This window comes from Cannabis sativa, chromosome X, assembly GCF_029168945.1.
Source record: "Cannabis sativa cultivar Pink pepper isolate KNU-18-1 chromosome X, ASM2916894v1, whole genome shotgun sequence".
Taxonomy (NCBI): Eukaryota; Viridiplantae; Streptophyta; class Magnoliopsida; order Rosales; family Cannabaceae; genus Cannabis; species Cannabis sativa.
Window position 1 is genome coordinate 78,405,224 of NC_083610.1, and position 20,317 is coordinate 78,425,540.

Consider the following 20,317-nt stretch of genomic DNA (forward strand, 5'->3'; position numbering starts at 1 on the left):
AACTATTACATTTGATCCATGCATCATAGTCTTCATCATCTTCATCTGGAGTTAGAAGCTTTCTATTTATGAAGTTGATTTTGTTTCTTGCCAACAGTGCCACCATCATCGACCTCTTCCAAAAACTATAGTTATCTGCACCGGTAAGAATCTTCGGAACCAGAGATGAAGAAGCATTATCTGCATTCGAGATATAATAAGGACTGTGTGGATCGATCGTAAGAAATCTGTTGCTTTCATTAAGAGCTGCAAACTGATTCGAATCTTTAGCACCTTTGTTACCATTATTACGAGTTTGAGTTTCTCCTCCTCGTGTCATACCATAACAGAGTATGAGAATATTGAGATGAACAAGAAGAAGAAGTAGAAGCAAGAAGCTCATTAATCAAGTGGCTCTGATACCATATTAATTTTAGGAAGAAGAGAGAATAAGGAAAGTTCAGAAAGAGAGAAATAAACTAAATGTTAAAGAATTTCATTAACTGAGAAACATAACAATACAATGCTCCTATATACAGCTCGACTAACAAGCTAACAATTATCTAACAATGTTAACTAACTCACAACAATTTTCTAAGAGACACTCTAACTTACTAATTATCTTGATAATTATAACATCAAATCATTTACTTAGACAAATATTGCTCATTTTTTGCTTTTTTTTTTTTAAAAAAGATTTATGTATATTTTTAATTTTAATAATAAATCCAATAATACAATTTAATTAATCATTTGTTTTAAGAAACCGGTATCGTAGTAATCCCATTATTACTTAATAGTATAAATACGAGAAAAGAAAGAAGAGGAAAACATAATCAGCGGAAAGAAAAGAAACGCTTCAGTTGAGAGACACTCTTTTCAAAATTCCAAGGCACTCGTCGTGACTCGTGTTCGGTTCGAGTCTTCTCTCCAATACCATTTCCGAAGAAGAACGTTTCTGTAGGGTTCAAGATTTTGATCAATCGTCTTTTCTGAGGTTCGTTTCTTTGTCAAATCAATGTAGATCTTGTTTGGTATATCTCTTGTTTGGTTTACCGGGAAGTGTAATACGAATTTCATAAAAAGCTAACTAAATTGTTGTCTTTATTCTCTTTTATGTCCGAAACAAGGGTCAGATATCTTTTTATCTTGCTCTAACTTGAATTTCTGTTCGTTTTATTACCTACCTAGGCTTTAGGTAACAATTTTGGATATTGAATTTCCTCGTGTTTCTTGGGGTCTTTACTGTATTGCTTACGAAGTTCAAATTGAATGAATTTGTTTGCAGCTGTTTCGGTATTGACTTCATTTGCTTTTTTTTTTTTTGGTACTCGTGTTGTTAATTAAACTCACGGGAATTTATGAACTTTTAGGTAGATAGGTGATAGCGGTTCGAAACCCTTGTTTGTTGTTGCAAATTGGGCGGAATTAGGGGTTCATTTTTTGCTTTCTTGGGTTTCTTTGAGATGGGTGGCGACGAAGGAACAAGCAACGGTGACGGTACGGAGTGCCTAGAGGGGCTGCAAAATGAAGTAGTTAATAATGGGAATGGAACAACGGGCGTTGCAGGATTGAGCTCTGGGAAAAGGGAGGTACTTCTGACTTACAAGAGGCGGAAGCATATGAAATCTTGTTCCGAGAGCAAATTACTGGATGATGGCAAAGCGAATGCAAAGACTGCAAGTCCACTGCCACTGGGGCAACAGGTTTTGCTCTTTCTTCTTGTTTGTTCTTGGTAATTTATTCATTTACAAAGAGTCCGTTTTCTTTACTGGCTTTTTTTGTCATATATACGTATATTAATATCATAGAAATATAAATCCGCAAATCTTGTTCCAATAATCAATATCGAAATCTTCTTTGAATCTATTTTCTCAGACTGCTTTAGGGGATTTACTTAGGGCTGTGTTTGCTAACCCGTATTGGACTTACATGAAAATGGAGATATGGGAAATATTTTTCTTTCTTGTCCCTTGCGTTGTTCATTTGCCAATTTAGATATGCGTTTAGGGATTACCTCACATAGTTTGTGAATTAGTGAAATTGAGAAAAGATTGCTCAATTTTCATTTTATTCTTTTTCATTACCATATAAATATTTTTCCTTTACCAATTTTTTATTTTTAACTTTTAATTGCGTATTGATGTTTAGAATATCGGTTAAAAATTTAGTTGTTCTGTAAGAAAAACCTGAGCCATTATTTATTTATTTATTCCAGTTCGTAAAAGAACAAGAAGGCATTAGCATGGAAACTACTTGTCAGCATAAGCGAACTCACTTCTGCATGGATGGTTTGAAGAATTGTTCACAGAAGCCTTGGAAAATTGTTTTGGAAGGTATGTTTCAGTCTTTACGTGATAGTGAAGGTGGTCTGAAAGGATGCATTCGAGATGCACTGGAATTCTGTCCAGATACTAATCATGTAGCAAGAACTAAGGTTTGTGCCTTAACTAGAGTTAGTGATTGTGACTCTTAGTATTTTCTTTGAAATCTGTAGTTTTATTTTGACTCTCCTTGAATTTTAATGTTTTTGTTTCTTTATGATTTCACAGCAGTATGATCATCACGTTGATAAAAGGCAGAGGTACAGTTCACCATCAGACTGTCTCGTGAAGGGATTTCAGAAAGAAGCTAGTGGTCAAGTGGGTGCTGTATCCAATGGGCAGAGGTGCACTTCACTAACAGACAGTCTTTTAAAAGGATTTCAGAAAGAAGCTAGTGGGCAAGTGGGTGCTGTATCCAATGGGCATTTGGATAGCTTAAATCATCAGTCAGTCTCTGAGATCTGTCATCGTACTTTTTTTGATGTTGTAACATCGGAAAAGTTTACCTCACTTTGCAAGCTTATGTTAGATCATTTCCATGAAATGAAGATCGACAGTTTTCTTGACTATACACTTATAAACTCAAGGATAGAAACTGGAGCCTATAACCAATCTCCTTTGCTTTTCCTTTCAGATATTCAACAGGCAAGTTGGGGTAACACTATGTCTTGTTTTTTCTTTTCATGTCATGATCCAAATTCTAAAAGTTCTGTCTCTCTGTTGTTTGTTTTCTTTTGCTTTACTCTTACATAATAGATTTACATCAATTCTGAACCTGTCTGTTATGTTTAAGGAAATGATAGTTGAAAGTTAAAGGACTTTTTTTTTTCTCTTAATGGATTGTTTTCATTGTTTTATTATTATTTGTTCTCGTGATGTTTCTTGCATTTGTTTGTTGTAGTCTTTAGTATTAGTACTCCTGTGTCTTTTGTTCTGCATATGAACTATTTGAAAATTACAAGGTCACTTTATGCAGTTTAGAGCTGAATGTGCTGGTTAAAGTTGGTTGAAAGGCATTGTCGACACGGTTTCATACTTTTTTCCTTTTTCCTATTATACATCGGCTAAATTATTGATCCTTTCCAGTGAAAATCAAGGATAATTATCTTTGTGTGGTACTGAGTAGAATTTTCATTGTGGGGGCTTACCCTTGTGTGCTTTTATATATTTCCAGGGTTGGGGAAAGCTTGAAGAAGTTGGTGCTGAGATGATTTCTCTTGCAAAAAGCCTATCTGATTTTTCGATCTCTTGCTATAATAAGCAGGTAAGACAATTCAGTTGAGGATATTGCTATGTTTGTTACTCTTAATGTCTAGGTTTTGTACCTTTTCCTATCTTCAATCAGTTATTATAATAACATTTCTTAGTTTGTTAGTAAAATTTCTGCCAGATGGGGTTTTAATTCACAGCACATTTGAAAACATTGACAATTAAAATCTGGGAAAACGTTTAAATGGATGACTGGTGTTGTCATGGTTGTGCTGTTAATTGTTGATCTGAAGCTGTATTTATCTCTTTTTTAACAAAATATAAAATGACAATATACAAGTAAAGGTAGAAATAAATTCTACAGCTCAGAATTATATTTAAATAAAAAATGAAATTCTACTCTTTCAACCAATAAGAAGGAGATTTCTTTGAAGTCTCATTTGTCTTATGCTTGCCTTTCAGATACTGTTGACCAAAAATCCTGAGTTTTATTTTCTGCATTTTCTTCTTGTATTATGATAGGTTGTGTGCTATAAGAAACCTTAAAACTAGAAAAAAAAAATTCCAGTATTCTTTGACAGTTGTGAGAAGTCATGGTAAGATAAGAGTCAGTTGTTTAAGAATTTTGAAACCTTTTATACTTGTTTCTACAATTCTCAGTACATCATATTCATCTTGATTATTATGTTATTATTTATTTATTTAATGAGTGTTTACCATGGTTCTTCAAGCAGTCCTGCCACTGGGAACCTAACTCTCACACTAAGGTGGTTCAGAGAGAGGACTGCCGTAAATACAGAATTTGCCCTTGTAGACAATGTGGAGACAAAGCAGATGGGAGGACCTGCCTTGTTTGTGATTCATGTGAGGAGATGTATCACATATCCTGCATTAAACCAGCAGTTGAAGAGATTCCCCCGAAAAGTTGGTATTGTGCCACTTGTGCTACCTGCGGAATTCGTTCACAGCATGAGAAATGTGTGGTGTGCGAGAAAATTAAGGAGACTGTGGTCAAGGGTGTTGGCAATGGAAGTTCCTGTACAAATGAAGCCACACTTGAAGGTGATGATTCAAACTGTGTTACAGATGAAGAGAGAACCATGGAAAAGAGGAAAAGGGTAGAGCACTGTAAGATTTGTAATGGTGCGATACGAGAAGGTGACAACATAAAGATATGTGTCCATTCATTCTGCCCCTGCAAACTCTATCATGCAAGGTGCCTGACAAAGAAGCAGCTGAAATCATATAGTACTACTGGTTGGTACTGCCCTTCTTGCTTGTGCAGAACTTGTCTTACTGATAGAGATGATGAAAAGATCATCTTATGTGATGGCTGTGATTATGCGTTCCATCTCTACTGTCTGCAACCAAAACTGACTAGTTTTCCAGAGGGGAAGTGGTTTTGCAATTCTTGTAATGTGAAATTGCAAACAATAAGGACAGCGAAAAGGGCATATGAGAGTTCTTCAAACAAACAGATGGTGCAAGGCCATCCAAGAACAGTGACATTTGGAAGCCGTGGAAAGTTGAAACGTAAAGGAAACATGGGATCAGATAAGAGTGGAGGAGGAATGGAGATGCTATTAAGTGCAGTCAATACACTTCACAGCTATGAAACAGATATGGCTGGCATTTAGGTAAAAATTACTAGACACTGTTTCGGGTACAGGGGATACTCTAATTTCCAGTCTCATCAAGTAATGTCTCAGTCACTCTTTGTTTAGGCGTACATCCTTGTAGTAATTTTCACTAGTTTCCCCTTGCCTCGTTCATTGGAGGGCTGATATTTTTGTAGGTTGTAAGCTGAGTTTGATTTGCCTTGACCTTTTTCTTTTTCATTTGTTTCTCGATACATGCATCTTAGGGAAGACTTTCTCTCCTTGTTGAAGTCAAAAGGGTATGAGAATCACTAATTCAGACTGATATCCAGTTTAATATGCATGTTTCCAATACTGTACCATACAAGTACATATATCTTTGTTTTCAACAGCTATCAGAAGCTAATGTGTTTTTTTTTTCCTTTTCCATTTTTTGTCAGTCAATCTTGTAAAATGCAGAAAAACCAGTTATTGAACAGCTTGCTGTTGATAATCAAATTTAAGGACATTTCTCTTTCTTCTATTCTTATGTCTCTTACATGATTGAAAGTGAAATCCTTATTTTCTTTTCTTAATTGACTATTAAGGTCCTTCACTTTTAGTAATGAATTTGTCTTTTTAATGTTGAACACTTTGAATGGAATTGGTTTTCTTCTTCTTCTTAAGTCTGAATCAGTGATTACTTAGCTAAATCTGGGCTTCCAATGACCTTTACATGTGAGGCCTATTACTTCTACGTGTATGAATTTTGGTTTAGCTTTTAATTGGAGTGGTTCATAACGAGCGGAGGTCATTATATATTTACATTTCACGAGTTTATTATGTCAAAAGTGTAGCACATATAACATTTAGTGACACCTAAAATGTCATCACACCTAAACTGTGTAATTTAATTAAATATGAGAAAAATTCTCTTTTTCTTTTTTTTTTTTCTCAATTCTGTTGATTTTAATTCTGTGCTGAGACTCTCCTACTAAATGAAAATCTGCAAACTCGTTCATACCCTAAATATTTTTGGTGACCTGAAGTTAGATTTTTTCATGTTTTTTGCTCACCAAATCTTCATAAATCTATTCCTTTATGTTTTTAGGTCTAATTTGGGCTAAAACCCATCAATGTCGACGTCGGAGACTCGGAAACAATGTTATTGAGTTGAGTTTAATTTTTTGTACCCGTTCATACCTGAAATTTTTTGCTATATATAATTTGCTTTTACTAACCAACTTCATGAATCACTTTGGTATAACTTTTGAAAAAGCTAAAAGCTCATTTTTTAAAAAGTTATGATAAAAAAGTATTGGAAACTTCTATAATTTTGTAGTCAATTTTTTTTTTCATAGTCATGTAAATTATAGTTATTTAAGGTATCCTGCAAAATTTTTAAAAATTCGAAAAAGTTTAACACGTCAAAAATTGTGTTCAAGCAGTACGTTGCAGCGTGACTATGTTTTAATTTTTATTTTTGGTGGCAAAACCCCCTTATGTTTTAATTTTTATACACTTAACCCCCTTATCTTTTTTTTTGTGGCAAAACCCCCTTATGTTTTAATTTTTATACACTTAACCCCCTTATCTTTTTTTTGGTGGCAAAACCCCCTTATGTTTATTTTTCTTTGCAAATTTGACACGCCAGTTAAATATTACCGTTAAATATCAACTGCATGACCACTGTATACACCTTTGTATATGTAACGGTAAAACCTCGAAGTCGATACAGTAGTAATCCGGTTAATATTTAACGGTAATATTTAACTAAAACTTTAAATTTGCAAAGAAAAGTAAACTGAAGGGTTTTGCTACCAAAACAAAAGATAGAGGGGTTAAGTGTATAAAAATTAAAACATAAGGAGGTTTGGCCACAAAAAAAAAAATAAAAAAGATAAGGGGGTTAAGTGTATAAACATTAAAACATAAGGGGGTTTTGCCACCAAAAAAAAGATAAGGGGGTTAAGTGTATAAAAATTAAAACATAAGGGGGTTTTGCCACCAAAAAAAAAGATAAGGGGGTTAAGTGTATAAAAATTAAAACATAAGGGGGTTATGCCGCAAATTGCTCTTTATTTTATACGCGTATAAAATAAACTATTTGAAAATTGTTTTCTATATTGTAAATTATTTTGAATTTCTTAAAATTGTGTAGGATATCTTAAATAACTATAACGTACATGAATATGAAAAAAAATTAGACTAATTTTTTTTTTCTGGATGCCAAAATAAGTAGAGGGTGTATCAGTACATCCTTTTTAAATGGTGCATTCTAGAATCACCCAAAAGTATTTTGTAAGTAGTTAGAAAATAATTTATTGAAAAATTTATGGAGAAACAATATCTAAAAGATGGTACAACCTAACTTTTATAAAAAAAATTAATTAAAAGACTATAATAAATTATTATGTACCAAAAATATATTTAATTATTTATTATATATTACAAAAAATAAAAAAAATATTTTTTTGAAGGAAAAAAGTATTTAAATTTCTTATTTTTTATTTTGTTTTAAAAAATATTTTATATTAATTTTATTTTTATTATTAATAAACTATATCAACTTAAAGTTTCTGTAATTTTTTTTACAAGTGACAAAAATATAATTTAAAAATATTATAAATTATTTTATCAAATGTATATAAATTTATACTACGGAAAAAAATAATTAAAAATGTATAGAAAATAAAATTTTATAAAACATAATTTTTTTTATATATATTTATGATTATAATATACTAGATTATGACATTATTATTATAATAGAATTTTAACAACTTACATCAATTTTAAGCTTTTTTCCACAATTTTGCTACAACTATTTTTTCTCACAGTACAACTATAATTATTTTTTCCCACAATACCTGTGCTAAACTGGCTTTTAATCTACACAATTCGTTGTGTTCTTGGGAAAACCCATAAATTTTGACATCAAAATAATGTTGTTTAAGTTGGGTTTTAGGACGGGTCCAATATATTAATGACCGAAACTTTTATAAATTAAAGTCAGATTTATTCTTGTTTATTAAGCTTTGAAACAAGATGAATCTCTTCCTATATCAATTTTGATTTAATCTGAGCAAGCAAATCTGTTCTTTGCCCTATAGCATGGTGTTTTTGATCGGGTTTCCATATAGGTACGGGCGACCCGAGTGCAGACAAACCGGGTCATATCGTTTTCCATGAGAAAATTTAAAAAAAATTCTAAAAATTAAGTTTTTGAATACATTTTTGGAATTTATGATTTTCTTAATTTATATGCTAATTGAGACAATAACTTTTTTTTTTAATTTTTCCATTTTAATTAAACGTATAATGTATTATCTTATATGTTATTTGGAAATTAATTAAAACGTGAAAAATCTTTGACTTTGGTGTACATGATTTTATTGGCATGTAATAATTTTAATAATTGTGCAATTTCAAGAATGTTATGTAATTATATTTAATATTTTTACAATTAAGTTTGTGTAATTATTATCTTAATTAACTAAATAAATAATTTATTATCTTATTTAGCTTAAATTTTTAATTAGTTATGATATTAAGTAAATTTATAGAATAATTGCATTTAATTCATTTTCATATATGTTTACAGTAAAAACTCGTATATTAATGGCCAAAATTTTTGTGTAATTATTGAAAACTAAGAAGATAGATGATTTTTTAAAAAAAATTTGAAGAAAACTTGCATGATGGGTGAGTCTCTATTTATAGTGTATTGTGTTATCAACTTGTTAGCTAGTTACACAAAGTTTCCAACTCCTTTGAAAGAGGGACTTGTCTCTTTTTATAGATTAGCTCTTATGGCTCAAGTTACAAGTGGTCTCCATAGAGACCATGTAGTACATGGTACGTTGGTCAGACCATACAAGTAAGAGTAGTGGGTGCAGAGTGCTATTGGTCGGATGGCAGAGGTCAACAGGGTTGATGTTAAGTAATTGCTCTCTTCGAGACAGAGCTAATCTCCAAACTTGCTCAAGGCAATTTCATTCACAGCATAAAAAACAAAATAGAGTCATACAAGAAATTTATATAATCTCATTACAATCCTCAATAGCAAATTCGGTTACTCCTACTCAGCTTACTTTCTCTCCCTTCATCGCGCCCATAACAGAACAAAGTCTCTCAACCAGCTTGGCTTGATTCTCTTCCTCTTGCGGCTTGTTTCCCCCTTTTCAGCTTGGTCGATTTCACTGTTCACCTTCTCCTTCGAGCCTTCTGTGATGTGCTGAGCCGAAGCTTCTTCCCATTCTTTGACTTGCTGTATAATGGCTTCTGGGTCCAATTGTATTGGGCTGATTGTTTGTGGGCTGTCAACTTGGGCTTTGCTATCACTGCTTCCCTCTCCGAAAACGACCTTGTCCTCAAGGTCGACTAAATTGTACATCCGTATGAAAGCATCAAAGTCTTCCCATGTTGCATCTTCAGGCGAACTGAGAGTCCATTGAACGAGTACTTGACGAGTCATACCAGTAGCTGTGTGATTAATTCTGGTAGCGAGAATAGCCAACGGCGTGAGGATTGGTTTGTTAGCCAAGCTGAACTCAGGCAACGGATAGCACGGTAACTGTTGTGATCCCCGAAATGGTTTGAGCAGTGATACGTGAAAAGTGGGGTGGATGCGGCTGCCTTGGGGAAGTTTCAGCGTATATGCAACGGGGCCGGCATGTCCAATAACTTCAAACGGGCCAAAATATCGACGACTAAGCTTGAAGTTGTTGCGGTGCGCTACTGTGGATTGCCGGTAAGGTTGGAGTTTAACCAAGACCAAATCGCCAATTTGGAAGGAGATGTCTTTGCGCTTCTTGTTAGCCTGTTGGCACATTCTGTTTTGAGCCCTGAGCAAATTGTCTTTGAGATGCTGTAAGATGTCGTCTCTTGTCAACAAGTCTTCCTCTACCGCTTGAACAGTTGTGGACCCTCGGATATACGTCGGAATGGATGGAGGTATTCGGCCATATACCGCCTGAAAGGGAGTCATTGCAATAGCGGAATGGTGGCTCGTGTTATAATGATACTCTGCCCAACACAAAAACTTGCTCCATTGTTTGGGATTCTCGACAGTGAAAGCTCGAAGATATTGCTCCAAATAGCGGTTCGTAACTTCTGTTTGACCATCAGTTTGGGGATGATAAGCGGAGCTCATTTTCAACTTAGTGCCCATAAGCTCAAATAGCTTCTTCCAAAATGCACTAGTAAACACCGGATCTCTGTCACTCACTATAGTTCGCGGTAATCCATGGAGCTTAATGACCATATTGCTGAATAATTCTGCCACTTTTGTGGCTGAGTATTGACGGGGCAAGGCACCAAAGTGTGCATATTTTGTGAAGCGATCAATCACGACCAAAATGTTTGTGACGCCATTAGAGTTAGGGAGGCCTACAATGAAATCCATAGCTAAGTCCTCCCAGACTCTCTCCGGAATGTCTAACGGTTGAAGAAGACCATATGGTGCCGAAGTTGAATGTTTCACCGTTTGACAAATAGTGCAAGTGGCCACAAATTGCTTAACATCAGATCGCATCCCATGCCAAAAAAAATTAGCTCCTAAGCGCAAGTAGGTGCGCTCTATGCCCGCATGGCCTCCCATTGGTGTATCATGGAACTCATGAAGCAGTTTTTGTTTCAGATTAGAATAAGCACTAATAAAAAGTTTCTGGCGGTAGTACATGAGGCCATCTCTCTGAGAATACACAGTAGCATCAAGCTGTCCCTGCTGCAATTGAGTGTGAAGAAGCCTCAAATCTGGGCAAGTAATATTCTCCTGCTGTAATTCCTCTAGAAAATCAAAACAACCAGCACTTTGACCGATCAATAATGATGAAGAAGGTGTCTCAAACTTTCGGGAGAGGGCATCAGCAGCAGAATTTAATGTACCCGCTTTGTATTCAATAGTAAAATGAAAACCCAGCAGCTTACGAATGAACTGTTGTTGTTCCGGTGTTTGAATGACTTGTGTTAAGAGCTCCCGTAAACTTCTGTGGTCTGTCCTGATAATGAAATGGCGGCCTAACAAATATTGTCGCCATTTGTTGACTGCTTCAACTATCGCACGCATCTCCCTTAGATAAGCCGACGAACCCATGAAACGAGGTCCCAATTTCTTGCTAAAATAAGCCAATGGGTGGCCATCCTGCATTAAAACTGCTCCTATGCCGACGTTAGATGCATCTGTTTCAACTATAAATTCTTTAGAAAAATCAGGCAACTTGAGTACGGGTGTGTCGGTCATCGCTTTCTTGAGATGGGCAAAGGCAGTAGCAGCTTCGGCAGTCCATTTAAAATTGTCTCGCTTCAGTAAGTCAGTCAGAGGAGCTGCTATTGTTGCATAATGAGATACAAAGCGGCGGTAATATCCTGTAAGACCCAAGAATCCACGTAGTTGTTTCAAAGAGGTAGGCACAGGCCATTCGTTCATGGCTGTAATCTTTGATGGATCAGCCTGCACACCATTTGAAGATACCAAGTGGCCCAAATATTCAACTCTTTTCTGGAAGAAATTGCATTTACTGGCCTTAGCAAAAAATTTAGTATCCCGGAGCACTCGAAGGACTATGGCCAGATGTTGAGCGTGGTCGGTCTCATTGTTGCTGTACACAAGAATATCGTAAAAAAAAACAGTAACAAAATGTCGAAGGTAGGGTCTGAAAACCTGATTCATAGCTGCTTGGAACGTCGAAGGGGCATTTGTTAGCCCAAAAGGCATCACAACAAATTCGTAATGGCCTTGGTGTGTCCTGAAAGCTGTCTTGTGAATGTCCCTGCGATCCATTCGTATTTGATGATAGCCAGCTCTCAGATCTAACTTGGAGAAGACGGTAGCACCACCCAGTTCGTCGAGTAGTTCGTCTATTGTGGGAATGGGGAAGCGGTCTTTAATGGTGAGACCGTTCAACGCTCTGTAATCCACGCAGAATCGCCATGACCCGTCTTTCTTTTTCACTAATAGCACAGGTGACGAATAGGGGCTAGTACTTGGTCGAATAAATCCAACATCCTGCATCTCTTGCACCAGTTTTTCAATAACGTCCTTTTGAAAATAGGGGTACCGGTAAGGTCTCACGTTTACAGGTGTCGAACCTGGCTGTAGAAAAATGCGGTGATCCACCGAACGAAAAGGGGGCAGCTGATTCGGTGTAGCAAAAACTGCTGCAAACTGAGACAATAAACCTCGTCCCTGTGGCGGAAAATGGGCTTCAAGAGCTGCCAGATCAGTAATGTCATTCTCCTTAGTGTCCTCAGTTGTTTCGAGTCGAAATAAACCCCGAACTTCTCCTTCGCGCAGTAAGGTAGTGAGTTGTGTGTAAGTAAGATGGTTCCCAGAAATTTGAGTGGAACCCGATAGCTTAATAATGTTTCCCTGCCAAGTAAATTCCATGGTGAGTGCCTTGTGATCGTGAATGCACGGTCCCAAAGTTTGAAGCCATTGCATACCCAAAACGACGTCCAAGCCACAGATCGGAAGAACATATAGATCTACTATGAAGCGGTGCCCTTGTAACCATAGCTCAACCTCCTTACAGAGCTTATAACACAACAAAAAATTTCCATTACCCATGTATACTTTGAAACATTTCGTCTCTTCCCACGGTAAATTGAGTTGTGTAGCCAATGATTCTTGAATAAAATTATTATTGCTACCGGTGTCGACCAATACTTCGAGTGATTCATTGCCATGTTTCGCTGTAATGCGGAAAATTCTCGGGTTCAATGAATTAGAGAGCGAATTGAGACTTACTTCTTCTTCTGGACTGTCAATTTCATGTTCCTCCTCGTCAGCCCCCATGGATGCATCTTCCTCATCGTGAACGCACATAATCAACATTTTGATCTTGCATTTATGACCATAATGAAACTTCTCTTCACATGTATAGCATAAGCCTTTCTCCCGACGTTCCTTCATTTCACTGGGTGATAATTTCTTAATTGGCAGAGAGATTGTATTGGCTGGTTTACCCAATGGTTGGATTGGAGGTGATGGAGGACCCGTACTCGGCTTGTATGTGGTCGGAAAAGTTGAATGTGAATTGGGTTGTTGGTAACTTTGTTTCGAGATCCACCCGGTTCTATTATGGTCTCGTTGTCGAGCGAACAGATCTTCATTGCGATCCTCGAATAATTGGGCTTTGGCCATAGCATCGGCTAAATTCGCCGGAGGTGCCATCAGTAACTCTCGTCGGATTTCTAACTTCAGTCCCCAAATGAAGAAGTTCAAGAACATGGAGTCTGCCACTCCTGTGATACGAGGCATCAACATTTCGAACTCTTGTCTGTACTCCGAAACCTTCCCCGTCTGTGTGAGTTTCGAAATTCGACCCAAAGGATCGTCGTAAATGGATGTACCAAAGCGAAGTTGTAATTCCCTCAAGAAGGAATCCCAATCATAAATCGATCCACCTTTTTCCATCCATTGAAACCAGCTGGATGGAGGTCCGTCTAAGTGAAACGGAACAACCGCTAATCGCATTCCATAATCCACTCGGTGAAGATCAAAAAACTTATTTATCTTATAAATCCAATCGTCCACATTCTGTCCGTCAAAGCGAGGCACCTTAACTCGCAAGGTTTTGAGAATTGAGTTGATGTCTCGGCAATCTGATTCAGCATCGGAACGTCGGCTCCGTTCGCGAACTGAGTCTCTGCCCCCACTAGCTTCACCCACTTGGTTCACCGGCGATGGTTGAGAATTCTGGTTGAAGCGTTCATCGATCATCATCTTGATAGTCTCCATCTGGGATTCCGATCGTTGTTCCCACTTGAGGTCCAACGCCTGCAACAACGCAGCAATCTCCTCGTTCTTCATTCTGGAAAGAAAAAAAGAGGGTCAATGAGAGCACCAAATGTTAAGTAATTGCTCTCTTCGAGACAGAGCTAATCTCCAAACTTGCTCAAGGCAATTTCATTCACAGCATAAAAAACAAAATAGAGTCATACAAGAAATTTATATAATCTCATTACAATCCTCAATAGCAAATTCGGTTACTCCTACTCAGCTTACTTTCTCTCCCTTCATCGCGCCCATAACAGAACAAAGTCTCTCAACCAGCTTGGCTTGATTCTCTTCCTCTTGCGGCTTGTTTCCCCCTTTTCAGCTTGGTCGATTTCACTGTTCACCTTCTCCTTCGAGCCTTCTGTGATGTGCTGAGCCGAAGCTTCTTCCCATTCTTTGACTTGCTGTATAATGGCTTCTGGGTCCAATTGTATTGGGCTGATTGTTTGTGGGCTGTCAACTTGGGCTTTGCTATCAGTTGAGCAAAAAAATTGAGAAACCACGAGTACACCCGTTTGAACACCGAAAAAATCAACACGAACAAAATCAAAAACTGAAAAAATTGCCCCCGTTTAAAAATGCCTTTGCACGGTTGACTTTAGTGTCAATGGCACACCGATAGATTAAACCGAGAACCAATCGAACATATATATTATACACCATACATATACAATATAATTATTTTTTGTACATATTTAATATACAATTTTATTAAACTAGTCTTATTTTTTTTCTTTTTCATTCAAGGTCTCACTTCTCCATTACTTTATTTTATTATAATTTGATATATTTATGTATTATATACAAATATTCATAAAGTAATACGAGTTTCTTAATCATAATTCATTACCAATTTACCATACTAGTAGCACAAATAATTTGAGCAAATTACAAAAAATTTATTTTATATGATATTTGATACAAGACTCTAGTTTTTTTAGTTTCTAAATAATTATAGCAAATTTAAAGACTTGTTTAAGTTAAAAAAAAAAAAAATAAGATGGTTGATTTTTTTACCCATGGATTAAAATGGTTGGTTTTTTACATTTATATAATGGTCGGTCGATTTTTAGATTATAACCATGAAAACTGAAAACTGAATTCTAGATTTTTTGTGTAAAAAACTGACTGTTGCTCACCCCTAGAGGTCAGGATAGTGGTTATAGGGTATTGTTGGTCAGGTGTACCAGGTGCTACAGATGGGTGGCAATCCTACTACTCGCTTAAACCTTGCCTCCATGCTCTGTCAGACGTCGTGGTCTATGCTCGATGACCTTAGTGTGGTAATCCTTATACCCCTTTCTTATCCAAGTTTGCTAGCTTGTGGCTTGTATTCAATTGCCAATGATTAAGTGTTTGAATTCAAAGCCAACCACACCTCTAGTAGTGTAATCGTTTGGGCATTGTCAAGACAAAGAGACAATGAGGGGTTTTTGGGTGACCAAACTCTCAAGGAGCCTACAACGAGTTGCCACCGGGGAAGTCCCTGTAGGGGGTCCTCGTAAGGTAACTCTTTGCAAAGGAGGTCCCTGTAGGGAGTCCTCGCAGGGTAGCTCCTCCCAAGGAGATCATCGTAAGAGAGGCCCCTACAGGGGGTCCTCTCAAGGAGGTCTTCATAGGGTAGGTCCTTGTAGGGGGTCCTCGTTGGGAATTAGACGTCTATGCAACAGAGGTTGGAGCATCCTCGGTGCGCCAATGTAACGCTCTGATAAAAAGGTGCGCTATAGTGATTTTTCAATTATTGTGTCACCTTTGCTAATTAAAGAATTTTCTTTGAAAATCGTGTCAAATTAAAACTTCTGATTTAATTGTTGAACTTTGTAAACTTTCATATATTTATTTACATAAGTTGGGATCTCGTATTTAAAACTTTTACAAATATTATCAAAATACATTTATAATCTGGTCGCATACCGACTACAAAATACAACCCCAGATGTCCCGAGACCAAACACTCCAGGTCGCGTCGCCTCGTCATGTACAATCACCATCTAAGCCCGGAGCTCACTCCTGTTCAGCCTTTGCCTTTCCTTTACCTACACATGAAAGTAGCAACTGTGAGTCAACAGACTTAATAAGAAAATCATATAACAAATAATATAATACCGACTTGTATCTAGGTACTCATACACCTATCTACAAGGCTTAACAGATGCTTAAGAACATTCTTAACAGTTGGTGCTACTGACCATGATATCACCCACTATCAGCACTATGATCGCACTGTGGGACCGACACTATGTTCATACTGCTATGATAGCATCAATAGTACCCGAAAGTAGAATTGGCCATGATATCACTCTATTAACCAGTACGATGCCTGTACTGCTGAACTGACACAATGGTTGTGCCACTATGATAGCGCCAATTAATACTTTTTGGGGTGAATATCACTCTTAACAAATACAGTACATGTACTGCCGAACCGACACAATAGTTGTGCTGCTATGATATCACCCAGAACATATACAATCACAAACACAACATGTATATAAAATACATTCTATGCTAGTCTTACCTCATTTCCAAATTCAAGTGAGTTGGCCGACCCGAACGAAAAATCTCGTGCTGGATGGATGCTCTAGTCACATCCACGTAAATGGGTAATTGACATGTCAAAACCCTAATTTAGGAAACCTAAACTCCAACTAAGGGTTCTGCTATTGGTAACCACTATAACAATACCCTAAGCATCAAGAAATTAACCAACCAAGACTCTGAAAACAACACGAATCGACAAAATGGGCTGCTCGGGAAACCTGCCCCTGAACTGGTTAACCGATTTTACAAGACCTGGCAAACTGGTTAACCGGTTTGCACTAGGTTTCCCCAAGCAATCCAAAGCTTGCCCAAAATGTGTCCAAACTTTCCAAAATACCTAAAACAATATCCAACAATAGATTCTAAGCAAGAAAACTCAGAAATACACACAAAATCCCAACATGCCATTAATGACTCAAGTTTGAGTTTTTAAACTCAAACTTAATCATTCACTACAAAACTCATCAACATTAGCACCAAGGACTCAATCTTAGCTCAAATTGAACTTAGAAACCAAACCACAAACCAATCTAACCACTATAACTCAAAATTACAAAAACATAATCAACTAAAAGATAAAGAGTTCACAAGATATAGGCTTCTAGGGCATACCTCAACTTGAATCACCTTGAATCCCTATTGAATTCTAGAAATTTGAAGGCTGGCTGGGTTGATTCCTGGTTGTGTGAGAGCCGAGCAAGTGAGAGGGAAAATAAATGAAGTTTTTCTAGCTTTTTTTTTTTTTTTTTTTTTTTTTTATTTTACTTAATTTTTTCTCTGACTAATAAATTCCAAAAATGACTAATCTAAGCTGAACTAAATGTGGCCAGCTGTCTAAAGAAAAACCAGCCACCTAATCCCCATAGCAAAACTACCAAAATACCCTCTTTACTTATACTTAAGCCATTTTAAACCTAGGAGTAAAATGGTCCAAAACCAAAACCCCGCTTAAACCCGACACTCTATCTTTCTCAAATATTTATCCCACTAAAAAAAGGTTCTAGACTTACTCATGTGACTCAAATAGCCATCCATCGCATTTTCCGTTGTCGCCGAGCAAAAATCATAAAAATTGCATAGTTCATATTTAACATAAATAATACTCCTAGAGTTTAATAAAATCTTTGGAATTGAGAAATTATAACTCTAGTGCCCATTTCTAAAATTGGGACCAACAACATAATAAAATCATAAATAATTATGACAATGTCAATAATTAATCCTAATTGTCTTCACTAATCCATATTATAACATGCAGTCATTACAATTACCCCCCCCCCCCCGTTAAAAAGGATTTCATCCTCGAAATCTAACCTGAATAGCTCTGGATATTGAGTCCTCATGCCAGACTCTAACTCCCAGGTGGCTTCCTCCACCTTCGTGTTCTTTCAAAGCACTTTGACCAAAACTATGGTCTTGTTTCGAAAAACTTTTTCTTTCATATCGAGGATTTGAACTGGCTATTCCTCATAGGACAAGTTTGGCTGCAGTTCTAGGGCTTCATAAATCAAGATATGAGTCGGGTCTGAAACATATTTCCTCAATATTGAAATATGAAATATATTATGAACATCTGATAATGCTAGTGGTAAGGCTAGCCAATACGCTACCTGCTCGACCTTCTCGAGTATCTCAAATGGCCCAATAAACCTACGGCTTAATTTTCCCCTCTTTGCAAAGCGCCTAATGCCATTCATTAGAGAAACTCGCAGGAAAACATGTTTTCCTGTCTGAAATGTAATGTCTCTGCACTTCAGATCAACATAACTTCTCTGCCTGCTTTGCGAAGCAAGCATCCGAGCCTTGATCTTTTCTATAACTTCATTGGTCCTTTAAACTAACTCAGGAACCAAATACTTCCTTTCTCCAATTTTGTTCCAATGGATTAGGGAACGACCCTTCCTACCATACATCATCTCATAAGGAGCCATTCCTATTATACTCTGGTAGCTGTTGTTGCAGGAAAAATTCTATCAAAGGCAAGTACTTAATCTATGAACCTTCCAAGTCCATGACACAGGCTCGCAATAAGTCTTCTAATATCTGAATAGTTCTTTCTGATTTCCCATCAGTTTGAGGGTGAAAAGCTATACTGAACTTTCAGTTTTGTGCCCATAGCTCTCTGAAGACTTACCCAGAATTTTGATGTAAACTTTGGATTTCTGTTTGAAACAATGGATTTAGGAGCTCCATGGAGACAAGCTGTCTCCTTCACATACAGCTCTGCATACTGATCCACTGTATAAGTAGTCTTTACTGGTAGAAAATGAGCTGACTTCGTGGCACAGTCCACTATGACCTATACTGAATCATACATTCGCGTGGTTCTAAGGAAACTAACCACGAAGTCCATTGCAATATCATCCCACTTCCATTCAGGAAGGGCTAATGATTGTAATAACCCTACCGACCTTTGATGTTCAGCTTAGATTTGCCGACAGGTTAAATATTTAGTCACGTAATCCACTACATCTTTCTTCATTCCACACCACCAATAATAGGGTTTCAATCCTGATACATTTTGGTGGTTCTTGGGTGTAACAAATAAGGTGTAGCGTGAGCTTCATCAAGGATTTCCTTTTAAGCTCACCATCATTTGGAATACAAACCCGAGCTTTGTAAAGTAACATTCCATTATTTGAGATCGAAAAGTCTTTAGGTCGACTGGCCAATACCTCATCCCAAATTTTAACTAGCTTAGGATCTTCCAACTGTGGCCTTCTGATTCTTTCTAACAAATCTTATTGAAGTGTCAAATTGTATAATTTTCCTACCACAAATTTAATTTCAGCCTTAACCATTTTTGAAGCTAGTTGAGGAGCTATCATTACGGTGCTGAAAACCTGTCTGAGACATTTTCTGTTTAAAGCGTCTGCCACTACATTGGCTTTTTTTAGATGATACAGAATTTCACAATCATAATCTTTAACTAATTCCAGCCACCGCATCTGTCTCATATTTAAATCTTTCTTGTTAAAGAAATACTTGAGGCTCTTATGATGAGTGTAAATCTTACACTTTTCACCATAAAGGTAGTGTCGCCATATTTTTAGAGCAAAACTACAACAACTAGCTCTAAATCATGCATTGGGTAATGCTGCTCATATTCCTTTAGTTGATGGGAGGCATAAGCTATAACTCTGTCAGCTTGTATCAGAACGCATCCCAGACCCTATCTGGATGCATCACAATAAACAACGAATTTTTCTTGATCTGATGTGCTAACACCGGTGCTGTTATCAATCGTTGTTTCAATTCCTGAAAACTCGCTTCACACTTGTCAGACCATATGACCACTGATTCTTTTTAGTTAATTCTATTAGGGGCATAGAGATTTTAGAAAATCCTTTGACAAAACGCTGATAATAGCTTGCTAACCCAAGAAAACTTCGCACTTCCGTCACTATTCTTGGCCTCGGCCAATTTTATTTTATTGATTCTATCTTCCCCGGGTCGACCATGATCCCATCCTTTTCGACTATGTGCCCTAGAAAAGATACCTCCGACAGCCAAAATTCACACTTTTTAAATTTTGCATACAATTTGTGATCCTTGAGTCATTGTAATACCATTTGGAGATATTGCTCATGCTCCTCTTCTGTCTGAGAGTACACGAGGATGTCATCGATAAACACTATAACATAGTTATCAAGGAAATCCTTGAATACTCTATTCATAATATTCATAAAGGTCGCTGGAGCATTTGTCAATCCGAATGACATTGCCAAAAACTCATAGTGACCATATCTGGTTCGAAAAGCAATTTTTGGAATATCTTCTTCCCGAATTCTCAACTGATGATAATCAGATTGTAAGTCAATCTTTGAAAATATAGTCTTCCCCTGAAGCTGATCGAACAAATCATCAATCCTAGGCAAATGATACTTGTTCTTGATCGTCAGCTT

At 36.8% G+C, this 20,317-nt stretch overlaps 2 protein-coding genes across 7 annotated transcripts; one reads left to right on the plus strand and one right to left on the minus strand.

The window, feature by feature from the left end:
* The first annotated feature begins 739 nt into the window (after positions 1–739).
* LOC115698748 (PHD finger protein EHD3) lies at positions 740–5,633 on the plus strand. 6 transcript variants are annotated; one of them, XM_030625916.2, is made up of 6 exons: positions 740–976; positions 1,353–1,685; positions 2,198–2,416; positions 2,532–2,948; positions 3,478–3,567; positions 4,244–5,633. In XM_030625916.2, the coding sequence occupies exons 2-6, from the start codon at positions 1,446–1,448 to the stop codon at positions 5,147–5,149; spliced, it is 1,872 nt and encodes a 623-aa protein (XP_030481776.2). In that variant the 5' UTR covers positions 740–976; positions 1,353–1,445; the 3' UTR covers positions 5,150–5,633. The 6 variants fall into 6 exon arrangements, with proteins under 6 accessions (XP_030481776.2, XP_030481792.2, XP_030481800.2 ...); XM_030625932.2 differs by having other exon boundaries at positions 4,247–5,633; XM_030625940.2 differs by having other exon boundaries at positions 2,535–2,948.
* Positions 5,634–9,194: 3,561 nt separating this feature from the next.
* On the minus strand, positions 9,195–19,360 carry LOC133032379 (uncharacterized). The gene is made up of 6 exons (XM_061106304.1): positions 19,187–19,360; positions 18,547–18,711; positions 18,023–18,142; positions 16,665–16,749; positions 14,127–14,424; positions 9,195–13,905 (listed from the first exon to the last, which is right to left on the minus strand). Exons 1-6 carry the CDS (start codon positions 19,358–19,360, stop codon positions 9,195–9,197), a joined length of 5,553 nt encoding a protein of 1,850 aa, XP_060962287.1.
* Positions 19,361–20,317: the final 957 nt, after the last annotated feature.